At 50.6% G+C, this 13,930-nt stretch overlaps 1 protein-coding gene across 1 annotated transcript in view; it reads right to left on the bottom strand.

The window, feature by feature from the left end:
• The window catches only part of NPR2 (natriuretic peptide receptor 2), a 571,736-nt gene that overhangs the window by 42,213 nt on the left and 515,593 nt on the right, over window positions 1-13,930 (bottom strand). The window contains exon 19 of the mRNA XM_085627733.1: window positions 8,886-9,060. Coding sequence (XP_085483859.1) covers window positions 8,886-9,060 — 175 coding nt within the window. The remainder of the gene's footprint in view (window positions 1-8,885; window positions 9,061-13,930) is intronic.

The following is a 13,930-nucleotide window of genomic DNA, read 5'->3' as shown; positions in this document are numbered from 1 at the left end:
GTTTCAACACCCTCCGCATGCTCCGCAAGATCTACAGATGGATCCCGACAAACACGAGGAAAACAGTCACCCAGGCCCTAGTTAGCAGCAGACTCGACTACGGAAACGCTCTCTACGCCGGAGCCTCGTCCAAGCTCATCAACAGACTACAGAGAATCCAGAACGCCTCTGCACGCCTGATCCTCGACGTCCCACGCCGCAACCACATTACCCCCCACCTGAGGAACCTGCACTCGCTCCCCGTCGACAAAAGAATCTCCTTCAAGCTCCTAATCCACGCACACAAGGCACTCCACAAAACCGGCCCAGCCTATCTCAACAGTCGACTCTCCTTCTATGTACCCAACAGGAAACTCCGCTCCGCTGACCACGCCCTGGCCACGGTCCCACACATCCGGAGAACTACTTCCAGAGGCAGATCCTTCTCCCATCGCGCCGCCAAGACCTGGAACACCCTCCCCCTCTACCTGCGACAAACCGAAGACCTGCTGACCTTCAGGAGACAACTCAAGACCTGGCTCTTCGACCAATAGCAGCAGCGCCTTGAAACCCTCACGGGTATGTAGTGCGCTTTACAAATTACATGATTGATTGATTGATTGTTGTCAGCACTATCTGTGGAAGAGGCTCTAGGAACGGCCGCCTTTTGGACAAGTTTGTTATGTTCCACCACTGCAGAGAGCGATGTGTGCGGCTGTCCACCAACACCAGATCTGTGAGTTGTCCGTGAGCCTGGTTCCACTGACGGCTAGACATTCCTGTAAGGAACGCATTTGAAGTCTTGCATAAGGCACAATGAAGATGCATGATGCCATCATGCCTATGAGTTGCATGAACACTCTTGCTGGAAGAGTGTGTTGGTTTTGAAATTTCGTGATAAGAGCTTGTATATTGGTTATCCTGGCTGGACTGGTACATGCTAGGGCTGTGGAGGTGTTTATGGTAGCTCCTAGATATTGGTGTTTATGAGAGGGGTGGAGATGAGACTTGGGATAGTTGATAGTGAACCCCAAGTTGTGTAATAGTTGGATGGTTTGGTGAGTGTGTAGAACACATTGGTCTAATGACTTGGCTTTTATTAGCCAGTCATCTAGATATGGGAAGACATGAATTTGTTGTCTTCTGAGATGTGTTGCTACTAATGCAAGACATTTTGTGAATACTCTGGGCGCGGTTGTTACCCCGAATGGAAGGACTGTGAACTGGTAGTGTTGTCCGTCCACCACAAACCTTAGGTACTTCTTGTGAGCTGTATGTATGGGAATGTGGAAGTAGGCGTCCTTGAGATCTAGTGTGGCAAGGAAATTGCCTTGTTGCAGCAGTGGGAGCACTTGTTGAAGAGTGATCATATGGAAATGATCTGAGTATATATACAGATTTAGGGGTCTGAGGTCGAGTATTGGTCTCAGAGTCCCATCCTTTTTGGGGATTAGGAAGTACAGTGAGTATACCCCTGTTCCTTGATGCTCTAAGGGAACTGGCTGTATTGCGTGCTTTTGAAGTAGTGAGAGAACCTCTTGTTTGAGGAGTGTAAGATGGTCTGTGGACATCGGATGGGTGGTATGTGTGGGGGGGGGGGGGGGGGTAGCTGTAAGTTCCAGGCAGTAACCATACTGGATAATTTGTCTTACCCACTTGTCTGTTGTGATGGAGTTCCAGACAGGTAGGAACTGTCTTAGTCTTCCCCCGACCGGAGTGGAATGGTCTGGGGGGAGCGGAGAAAAGTCACTGTTTTGTGGCAGGGGAGGTGCGAGTGTTGTTATTACCTCGCCCTCGTCCCTTGTTGTTGTTCCCTTTGTATCCGCCTCTAAAATATCCTCTACTGGGGGATGTTTGTGTAGTGGCTTTAAATGAAGATGAGGTGTCTGCGCCCATGTTTTTGGAGGCTCCTCTGTAGAAGGAGCGCCGAAAGGAGCCACGTGTTTGTGGAGACTGTAATGCTCCCATGGACTTAGCCGTCTGTGTCCTTTTTCATTTTTTTCAAGGGCAGTGTCTACTGCTGGCCCAAAGAGCTGTTCTTGGTTGAATGGCTGACTGGGTATGGTAGTTTGTACCTCTGGCTTAAAGCCTGAAATGCGTAGCCAGGCATGTCGTCTAAGGAGCACACTGGTGTTAATTGATCTAGAGGCAATGTCTGCTGCGTCAAGTGCACATATAATTGACGCATTTGAAATTAGCTTGTCCTCATGGATAAGGTCATTTGCCTGGGTTTTATACTGGTCAGGTAGATGTAAGAGATTTTCTAACTGGTCGTAGTGTGCCCTGTCATATCGTGCCAGTAGTGCTTGGGTGTTGGCAATACGCCAGTGATTAGCTGCTTGTGCTGCTACTCTTTTGCTAGAAGCTTCTAGCAGTTTGGATTCTTTATCCGGGGGTGGTGCATCTCCGGAGGTCTGGGAGTTGGCGTGTTTCCTAGTATTGGAAACGACCAGAGAATCCAAAGGCACCTGTCCTTTGATGTCAGTAGGATCTTCAGGGGCAGGCCTATATTTATTTTCTATTCTAGGGTTAAGAACCCTGGCATGGACGGGGTCTTTCAATACTTCGGGGGCATGCTTAATGACTCCTTTGATCATAGGTAATATTTGCACTGACTTTTGAGATTGTTCAAAAGTATCTAAGAGGAAATCTTCCTCTGGTGCGTTGGAGTGCATTGTAACACCATGATAAAGTGCAGCTCTATTTAATAATTGGTCAAACCCCAGGTGATCATCTGGGGGAGATGGTTTTGAGGGATATGGCTGTGGGTCAGGTAGGTCTGTTGGGATAGGGAATGCCCAATCATCAAGTGGTGAGGTATCTGGATCTGTGAACAGATCATTAGGATCACCCCCACCCCCTAGGTCATCATCATCATTCGGAGGTGGTGTATGTGGTGGAGAAGTTACAGGTAAGGGTGGTGTAGGCAGAGGAGGTGGGTTAGAAGGCAGTATAGGAGAAGAAGGGGGCATAGGCGATGTTGAAGAGTCCTTCTTGTGTACAGGAACTGGAGCAGATGGTGTGTCCAGTTTTCGTTTTTTACATGGCACAGCCGTGACATGTCCAGTTTTTGGATTGATATCAATCTTTTTCGACCTTGGATCGATGGGATCTGGGTGAAAAAGTTCTCGTTTCTCGGTAACAGTTTTCGGTGCCGATTTTTTCGCTTCCGAGCGAGTTTGTGGTTGATCCTTATAGGTTTTGGCTTTAGGAGGTGTATCAGAGTCCTTAGCCGTTTATTTAGGTGCCGAGGATGTTATATGCCTTGGCTTTTTCGGGGCCGATTTGGAGGTGGAAGGCGTCGGAGCCGATTTCGGCACCGAGTGTTCTTTTGGCTTCGGTGCCGAAGGTGCCGGCAGGAAAATGACATGTGGTTTGCTTGGTCCCGAGCTACCGGAAGGCTTGTCTTTTTACTTCGGAGCCGAGCCTGGAGGCGGGGTTTCTGAAGGATGTTTTCGGTCTCGACTGGGGCCAACAGGCGTAGTCTTGACCACTGCCTTTGGGTTTGGAGGAGTTGGGGCAGGGGCTGTATTACTCACACGTTGCTCAGGAGTGATGAGGTCGTCTGAGTCTCCTGCCTCGGAGATGATTTTGAGATCCTCAGAATCTTCTTCTGGGACATCGGGGCCTTCATCAAAGATGTCCTCTGGTTCCGGAGCTGGTCTCTGTGCCATGATGTGTCTTCTAGCCCTTCGATCTCGGATGGTCTTTTTGGATTGAAAGGATGCACAGGCTGGACAGCTGGACTTGTCATGGTCAGGTGATAGGCACAGGTTGCAGACCTTGTGGTGGTCACTGTGCGGAAATTTTGCTCCACACTGGGGGCATTTTTTGAAAGGCGTCCTTTCCATGAGCCGTAGACCTTATGGCGTGGATCGGCCCAGCTGCCCGCGTCGATGTCCGGAATTGAGCTGATGAAATCGATGTCAAAGATAAAGGTGATTCGCTGGTTTTTCTGTAAATTTTGCGCTTCGAGATGCTTGGAATTGAGATTTCCAACCGGAGCGGAAAAGTTGCATCCGAACCCAATGGCGGAAAAAAACAATCTAACGATGGAGTTGATGCCCATGCGCACTATCGTCCAAGGGAGGAGTCACCTATCTCGTGACTACAAAGACTTCTTCCAAGACAACAACAAAGTGCAAGCATCCGATCCCAACACCAGATGGCGATCTATGCTAGTGTGTTATCTGCAGCTCATATGTCTCGAACACAAAGTTACAGTTGTGGGAAAGAACAGAGGCACTGGGAACCTGATTAGCAGGGACCCAGTGCACACTCATTCAAAATGCATCAGATGTCAGGCAAAACGTGCGGGGTAACCATGCATGAAGGGGCACTTTCCTACACAGCGTGGAGGGCGTTCCCACAGTCCAACTTGCTGGTGACTAGGGTGTGAGTGACTGTTTTACTAGCGTTGCTTGGGAGCCAATTGAAGATCTTCATCAGCGTTTCGGGGTGTGGAAACAGGATGCAGTTACATCGTTGACTTGTGTAGTGCTGTCCGGTTTGCTGTTGATGATTATTCCGAGGTTCCTGGCTCGGGTGCTGGGTGAAAGTCTACATTTGGCCGGAGACCAGTTGGAGTCCCGCACTTAAGTGTTCTTGCTGAAGATCGCTAGTTCTATCTTGTCGTTGTGCTGCTTGAGACAGTTGGCTTCCATCCAGTTAGCGACTTTGGTCATGCAGGCGGTGAACTTGTTTCTTGTGTTGGGGGTCTTGTCTGAGAGGGAGAGTATAAGTTGTGAGTCTTCAGCGTAGGGCAGGATGTGTATGTAATGAATCAATCAATCTATCCCTTGGATATGTACAGCGCGACTAATCACCCGTGAGGGTATCCAGCAGGTAGATTTATGATGGGCTCAGTCGAAGAGCCAGGTCTCGAGTTCCTTTCTGAATTCCGGGAGCGAGGATGCTTTTCGGTGGTGGCGGGGAAGGTCACTCAAGGACTTGGCAGTGAGGTAAGAGAATGATCGTCCTCCACTGTCGCCTTGGTGGATGCAAGGAATGTGTGTGAGGGAGACAGAGTGCAGGTGTCTGGAGGGTTTGTGATAGTTCCGGCGGTGGTTGATGTGTGCTGGTCCTTGGTCATGGAGGGCATTGCAGGTGTGTGTCAGCATCTTGATATGACATCTTTTATGGATGGGGGGCCAGTGAAGGACCCGAGGTGGGGTGTGATGTGGGTCCATCTGCAGAACTTGATGATGAGTCTGGCTGCTGAGTTCTGTATCGTCTGGAGTCTCTTCAGGAGTTGGGTGGGGATCCTTGTGTAGAGTGCGTTGCCGTAGTTCAGCCGTCTGTTGACAAGGGCTTGAGGGACAGTTTTCCTGGTTTCGGCAGGGAGCTATTTGAAGATCAGGAGACTGCATTGATCTGGTGAGTTGATCTGGTGAGTTTGCTGTCCAGGATGATGACAAGGTTGCGGGCATGGTGTGTCGGTGTGGGTTACAAGTTCGGAGGGCAACCAGGTGGTGCTCCCCATAGAGGCATTGTACCCAAAAACTAGCATTGCAGTAAGTATATAGTGATCTGTCTGCAAAGTAGCACCTAAACTATGAAACTTGCGTGCACCTGTGCTTCGATTACTCAACTCTTATACACGTTGGAAAGTTCCCTTGCAATGGTCGGGAGAGTATGCACCCCTACCCAAGTTCCCCATGTAGTGAGTATGTAGATGTGTGGCTTCAGTGCACACAATACTTATGAGTGTACACTGAGGGTCGACTGTGACACCGAATGCAGCAGAGCAGGTGGGCTCTGTGGTCTGGAGAGGCACACTATGGGCACATTCCTTTACCGAAAGTGACTTCTGATAGCTCACAAGGTGATGGCAACTGATTTACCTTTTTTGCCAGCTGCCTGCATTCGGGGAGTTTCCTACTGGGCTTTCCAGTTTTAAATTGCATTCCACTCCCCAACCACTGGGTCCTTCACTACTGGACGAGTAGAGAAGTGTATATGGTATTAGTAAAGACGCATGTAGAGATAGCAATATGGCATAGGTGGTGGTAGAAGTGTTAGACTATAGGTCGGTGTACAGGTATACCTAAGCGTTGGAAGGGGTACAGGTGGGTATACAACACTGAAGCTGTAGTATTGCAAAGGCAACTATAAAGGGTATTACAACTAGGATCGGATACTGGAGACCTAGGGTGTAGGTAGGGGGATTAGGGCATGGGAAGGTTGCTCAGATGTGTCGGTAGGAACAGCAGTGGGCATAGGCGGGGTGGAGCACTTGGAGGAGCAGTGGCGAGGGGGAATAAAGAGAGTAAGAGGAGGCAAAAGTGTATGATGGGTCCTCCCCCTGAACCACCAACACACACAGAGACACATACACACTCACACACACACACAAATACACATGCACACACAGACACACACACACAGCCACACATGCACACACACACAGCCACACATGCACACACACACACACACAGCCCAAAACATTTTGTGCAAGAATTTTTCTGACATGTAGGCCATTTACCAGGTTAGATTCAACATTCTGGAAACGGCATCTGAAAAAATTCAAGAAACACGTTGTTGGGGAAAGGTTGTCTAGAATAGAATTTTCTAAGGGCCAGATGTACAATGCTTTTTAGTGTGCGCAAACAGGTCTTAGACCTGTTTACGCACGCTAAAAAGCGTGGGACCATGTACAAACAGTATTTTGCAAGTTGCAAATATACTGCGACTCGCAAAATACTGTTTTGAGACTCGCTATTAGGAAGGGGCGTGCCCTTCCTCATAGCAACCGCAAAGCTATGTACCAATGTTTTGCGACCGCAATTGCGGTCACAAAACACTCTCAAATTACCACCTACTTCAAGTAGGTGGTAATGCATCCGCAAATGGGAAGGGGTCCCAGGGGACCCCTTCCTCTTTGTAAATGAATGGAATATTTTTTAAGGGCTGGCAGAGGTCCTAGGGACCACTGCCTGCCCTTAAAAAGTGAAACGAAAACGTTTCATTTCTTTTTTATATGCATCCCATTCTACTTTAAGGAAAACAGGCTACATTTAAAAAATTTTAATAAGTTGCTTTTTTTAAAAGCAGTCCCAGACATGGTGGTCTGCTGAGCCCAGCAGGCCACCATCCCTTGGAGGGCCTGTCATTGCCAATGGGCTCGCAAATTGCGAGAGGCTCATTAATATTCATGAGCCTCTCAATATGCAACCCCATTGGGAATCGCAAACAGTGTTAAACTGTTGTACATGCCAAATAGAGCCCTGCAAATTGCGAGTCGGAAATGCAACACAATTTGCGAGGTGCTATTTGGCAGGTTGTACATCTGGCCCTAAGTCTATTTTTCTTCAGAATCACAGCAGTGGCTCTGGCACAAGCAGTGTTGAGACAATCCCACCTGTGTTGTGGCGCATGGTTAGACATGGCGTTCTGGTATTGCTGAGATTACTGTGTGCAAGTGATCATGCAATGTGAATGAGCCTCCCACACTGAAGCCTTTCTTCAGTGTCTATGATCTCCTCAAATCCCAGTGAACAGCATCTCCTGCATCAACATGGTGGTATGTTAGCCTGAAGGTCACCACCCTCATTGATCACCAGGGTTTCATCCTTACTAGGATCTACAGACCGTTATGGTCCACCCCACTGGCCACCTGGGTACCACCCCTACTGATGATTATAGAATCAGTCTTTGATGTGAAGAGTTTCCTGCCACACTCACCTGTAAGAATATCTCAAGTATGGACCAAAAGTTTGATGCCACACTGCTCTGTATGGATATCTCATGGATGGGCAAGGAGGTTCTTGCCACACTTATCAGTACGGATATCTTTTGCACGGGCAAGGCGTGTCCTACCACACTCATCTGTACAAATATCTTACGGGCAAGGCGTGTCCTACCACACTCATCTGTACAAATATCTTACGGGCAAGGCGTGTCCTACCACACTCATCTGTACAAATATCTTACGGGCAAGGCGTGTTCTACCACACGTATCTGTTTGGATATCTTTTCTACAAGCAAGGCGTGTCCTACATCACTTATCAGTACAGATATCTCATACACAGGCAAGGCGTGTCCTACTGCACTCATCTGTATGGATATCTTTTGTACGGGCGAGGCGTGTCCTACTGCACTCATCTGTACGGATATCTTTTGTACGGGCAAGGTGTGTCCTACTACACTCATCTGTACGGATATCTTTTGTACGGGCAAGGCGTGTCCTACCACACTCATCTGTACAAATATCTTACGGGCAAGGCGTGTCCTACCACACTCATCTGTACAAATATCTTACGAGCAAGGCGTGTCCTACCACACTCATCTGTACAAATATCTTACGGGCAAGGCGTGTTCTACCACACTTATCTGTTTGGATATCTTTTGTACAAGCAAGGCGTGTCCTACATCACTCATCAGTACAGATATCTCATACACAGGCAAGGCTTGTCCTACCGCACTCATCTGTATGGATATCTTTTGTATGGGCGAGGCGTGTACTACCGCACTCATCTGCACGGATATCTTTTGTACAGGCAAGGCGTGTCCTACCACACTCATCTGTACGGATATCTTTTGTACAGGCGAGGCGTGTCCTACCGCACTCATCTGTATGGATATCTTTTGTACGGGCGAGGCGTGTCCTACCACACTCATCTGTATGGATATCTTTTGTACGGGCGAGGCGTGTCCTACCACACTCATATGTATGGATATCTTTTGTACGGGCGAGGCGTGTCCTACTGCACTCATCTGTACGGATATCTTTTGTACAGGCAAGACGTGTCCTACCACACTCATCTGTACGGATATCTTTTGTACGGGCAAGGCGTATCCTACCCACTCATCTGTACGGATATCTTTTGTACAGGCAAGGTGTGTCCTATCACACTCCTCTGTACGGATATCTCCTACACAGGTAAAGATTTCCCCGCAACACTCACCTGTATGGATTCCTATCCTCAGCCACAGTTGTGTGTTGGGCCGATGGCGGATTCTGAATGTTTTTACAGCTTCGAGCAGTGCTAGCGACATGCGGGCAATCTCGCGGGCATGGAGCTTTCCATTCCGCACTGGCAGCCCGGACACCACCATGTAGGCATCTCCGATGGTCTCCACCTGTGGGCACGACATTTGTACCATGTTAGGAAAGAGGACCACAAACAAGAAGGCTTTGTGCACACATACCTGCTCAGACCACGCTGCGGATGCCCATGCCCCCAGTGCTCTACGCGTGCCAAAGTTAAGATTCAAAACACAGTATAACATCAGCAGTGTACCTCGGATAGCAGTAAACACACCATGGATGAGACAAAAAAACCAACCTGTGGAGAGTGACGTAAGTCAGGTCCACTCCACCTGAACCACATACAGGCTGCTGTTCAGCCTGTCACATTCTCTCTCTGCACTACTACAAGTAGGAGTATTTTAAGGTGGACGCCCATCCACAGCGCAGTAGGTGCAAAATAATAAAAAGTAAAAATAAAAATGAAGTGGAATAGGGTGACAAGTGAGGAGGTCTGGGTAGCCGAGGACCAGCTGGGGTATAGCAGGGGGGGGGGTATTAAAAAAAGGGTGGACTGGGGGGGGTCTGTGGAAGTGCTGAACCAGCCAGGTGTAAAGAGAAGGGGAAGCAGCACAGGGTGAGGGGCAGGAGCAATGTGTAGAGAGAAGCAGCACACGGGGGAGGGAGCAAAAAACACACATGCACTCCCATGGAGTGCTCAACGGAAAACAAAAAAAATATTCCTTGAAGGCAAGCAACGTCAGAGGTGGAACGATACAGATCAACCAAACAGAACACTGTGAGACGGCACCGCTTCTGTGATGGGCAAACACAAGAACTGGAAGAAAAACTACTGAAACAGAAGAGACAAGTGAGATAGAAAACAATGCCATCCAATCTCGATCAAAGGCTGAACAAAGCTCTTGCGATGTATGTTGGAAACAACAGGCCTGGCCAATACCCGAGCCGTTAAAGGAGGTCCTTGTCATGTCGGTGAGTTGACAATAGTATCTGGTTCCTGTATTTCCAATAAGGGCTGCAATATTTTACAAGGGTTGCCTCCATGCCATTGGGCCACGCCGGACTCGGACAACGTGCCCGGGACCTAACAGGTGACGATTGTAGCAAACCAGGGTACCCCAGGAAACCCGGGTACCCCTGAGAAACAAGGTAACAACGGGTCTAGATCAGGAGTGGACATATGCCGATTTTTGTGGTGAGCCTGTAAGGAACTCACGCGGGTAACAAAAACTGATGGTGCTTCTACAAAGACATTGGCGACGAGCCCTCCTAGGAAGAGGCCTGTAACCAGCTCCCAGGAGAGGAGGTGAGTGATTGAGTCCTGTGAAAAGCGGCCACATCAGGGGGGCGCTCTTGCTGTACTAGAGCCATCGCAGCCTCATGCGCTGTCCGGTGGTAAGCTCGACCTAAAAATGATACAAGCTAGGGAGGCGTGGGCCAAGCAATGGACACCCTTGGGGAGAGGGGGCAAAATGGAACGGGTGTGGGGCAAGCAATGGATACCCTTGGGGAGAGGGGGCAAAATGGAACAGGGGTGGGCCAAGCAATGGACACCCTTGGGGAGAGGGGGCAAAATGGAACGGGGGGGGCAAGCAATGGATACCCTTGGGGAGAGGGGGCAAAATGGAAGGGGGGGAAGCAATAGACACCCTTGGGGAGAGGGGGCAAAATGGAAGGGGGGGGCAAGCAATATACACCCTTGGGGAGAGGGGGCAAAATGGAACAGGCGTGGGCCAAGCAATGGACACCCTTGAGGAGAGGGGGCAAAATGGAACGGGGGGCAAGCAATAGACAGCCTTGGGGAGAGGGGGCAAAATGGAACGGGTGTGGGGCAAGCAATGGATACCCTTGGGGAGAGGGGGCAAAATGGAGCAGGGGTGGGCCAAGCAATGGACACCCTTGGGGAGAAGGGGCAAAATGGAACGGGGGCAAGCAATGGATACCCTTGGGGAGAGGGGGCAAAAGGGAAGGGGGGGCAAGCAATAGACACCCTTGGGGAGAGGGGGCAAAATGGAACAGGCGTGGGCCAAGCAATGGACACCCTTGTGGAGAGGGGGCAAAATGGAAGGGGGGGGGCAAGCAATGGACACCCTTGAGGAGAGGGGGCACAATGGAACAGGGGGGCCTAGTAATGGACAGCCCTGAGGAGAAGGGGCACAATGGAACGGGGGGGGGCAAGCAATGGACACCCTTGAGGAGAGGGGGTAAAATGGAACGGGGGGGCAAGCAATGGACTCCCTTGGGGAGAGGGGGCAAAATGGAACGGGGGTTGCAGCAAGCAATAGATACCCTTGGGGAGAGGGGGCAAAATGGAACGGGGGTGTGGCAAGCAATGGATACCCTTGGGGAGAGGGGGCAAAATGGAACAGGGTTGCAGCAAGCAATAGACACCCTTGGGGAGAGGGGGCAAAATGGAACAGAGGTGGGGCAAGCAATAGATACCCTTGGATAGAGGGGGCAAAATGGAACAGGGGTGGGGCAAGCAATGGATACCCTTGGGGAGAGGGGGCAAAATGGAAAAGGGGTGGGCCAAGCAATAGACACCCTTGAGGAGAGGGGGCAAAATGGAACAGGGGGCAAGCAATGGATACCCTTGAGGAGAGGGGGCAAAATGGAACAGGGGAGGGGCAAGCAATGGACACCCCTGGGGAGAGGGGGCAAAATGGAACAGGGGTGGGCCAAGCAATGGATGCCCTTGGGGAGAGGGGGCAAAATGGAACGGGGGGACAAGCAATGGATACCCTTGGGGAGAGGGGGCAAAATGGAACGGGGGGACAAGCAATGGATACCCTTGGGGAGAGGGGGCAAAATGGAACGGGGGGACAAGCAATAGACACCCTTGGGGAGAGGGGGCAAAAAGGAACGGGTGTGGGGCAAGCACTGGATACCCATGGGGAGAGGGGGCAAAATGGAACGGGGGCAAGCAATGGATACCCTTGAGGAGAGGGGGTAAAATGGAACGGGGGCAAGCAATGGATACCCTTGAGGAAAGGGGGCAAAATGGAACAGGGGTGGGACAAGCAATAGACACCCTTGGGGAGAGGGGGCAAAATGGAACAGGGGTGGGGCAAGCAATAGATACCTTTGGGGAGAGGGGGCAAAATGGAACAGGGGTGGGGCAAGCAATGGATACCCTTGAGGAGAGGGGGCAAAATGGAACAGGGTTGGGGCAAGCAATAGACACCCTTGGGGAGAGGGAGCAAAATGGAACAGGGTTGGGACAAGCAATAGACACCCTTGGGGAGAGGGGGCAAAATGGAATAGGGGTGGGCCAAGCAATGGACACCCTTGGGGAGAAGGGGCAAAATGGAACGGGGGGCAAGCAATGGATACCCTTGGGGAGAGGGGGCAAAATGGAAGGGGGGGGTAAGCAATAGACACCCTTGGGGAGAGGGGGCAAAATGGAACAGGGGTGCGGCAAGCAATAGATACCCTTGGGGAGAGGGGGCAAAATGGAACAGGGGTGGGGCAAGCAATGGATACCCTTGGGGAGAGGGAGCAAAATGGAACAGGGTTGGGGCAAGCAATAGACACCCTTGGGGAGAGGGGGCAAAATGGAACGGGTGTGGGGCAAGCAATGGATACCCTTGCGGAGAGGGGGCAAAATGGAACAGGGGTGGGGCAAGCAATAGATGCGCTTGGGGAGAGGGGGCAAAATGGAACAGGGGTGGGGCAAGCAATAGATACCCTTGGGGAGAGGGGGCAAAATGGAACAGGGGTGGGGCAAGCAATAGACACCCTTGGGGAGAGGGGGCAAAAAGGAACAGGGGTGGTGCAAGCAATGGATACCCTTGGGGAGAGGGGGCAAAATGGAACAGGGGTGGGGCAAGCAATGGATACCCTTGGGGAGAGGGGGCAAAATAGAACAGGGGTGGGGCAAGCAATAGACACCCTTGGGGAGAGGGGGCAAAATGGAACGGGTGTGAGGCAAGCAATGGATACCCTTGGGGAGAGGGGGCAAAATGGAATAGGGGGGGGGCAAGCAATAGATGCGCTTGGGGAGAGGGGGCTAAATGGAACGGGGTGCAGCAAGCAATGGATGCACTTGGGGAGAGGGGGCAAAATGGAACAGGGGGGCAAGCAATGGATACCCTTGGGGAGAGACGGCAAAATGGAACAGGGGTGGGGCAAGCAATAGACATCCTTGGGGAGAGGGGGCGAAATGGAACAGGGGTGGGGCAAGCAATTGATACCTTTGGGGAGAGGGGGCAAAATGGAACAGGGGTGGGGCAAGCAATAGACATCCTTGGGGAGAGGGGGCGAAATGGAACGGGGGTGGGGCAAGCAATGGATGCACTTGAGGAGAGGGGGCAAAATGGAATGGGCCATAGCAGTGTTTCGGAGGAAGCACTACATGAAGGGGCGAGGATGGAAACACGTGCATTCGTATCTCAAGAAAAAGAAGTACCTTGAGTATGATGAGTGGAAGGATAGAGGTTATCCAATCAGACCGATAATAGAGAGCCTATGCTCCAAGGGAGGGACGAACACAAGGGGCCCGATTCACAAAAGTAATCTGAGACAAAATCCTAACTTTACAACTTTCGATGTTCACAAAAGGCATTTAGGAATCCTAACTTTACGGCTCCTATATGCCTTTCGTGAATACCAAAAGTCGTAAAGTTAGGATTTTGTCTCAGACTACTTTTGTGAATTGGGCCCAAGAAGAGGAATGAATGCCTTGGAATACGAAGCAGGCAAAGGAGAGTGACAAGGAAGGCAACAAATGGTAAGCAGGGGGCGGGCTCTAATCCCCTGTAAGCTCTGAGTGTGGTCCACAAAAGGCTTCCACTGACACGTAGCTAAAAGCTGTCTGTAGGCGAGCCCTAAAAAGGGTTTATCACAGGCAGAAGCAGTGCAAGCTTCCCTGACACATATGTAAAGTACCACTGCTGAGGCAGGTAGATGGTTTAATCAAAGTTTATTCAGGTACATGGAGTAGAGACACTGAGCATCAATCAC

This window comes from Triturus cristatus, chromosome 2_1 (assembly GCF_964204655.1).
Source record: "Triturus cristatus chromosome 2_1, aTriCri1.1, whole genome shotgun sequence".
Lineage (NCBI taxonomy): Eukaryota > Metazoa > Chordata > Amphibia > Caudata > Salamandridae > Triturus > Triturus cristatus.
The sequence above is the reverse complement of the archived record's forward strand: the minus strand, read 5'-3'. Positions and strand labels throughout refer to the sequence as shown.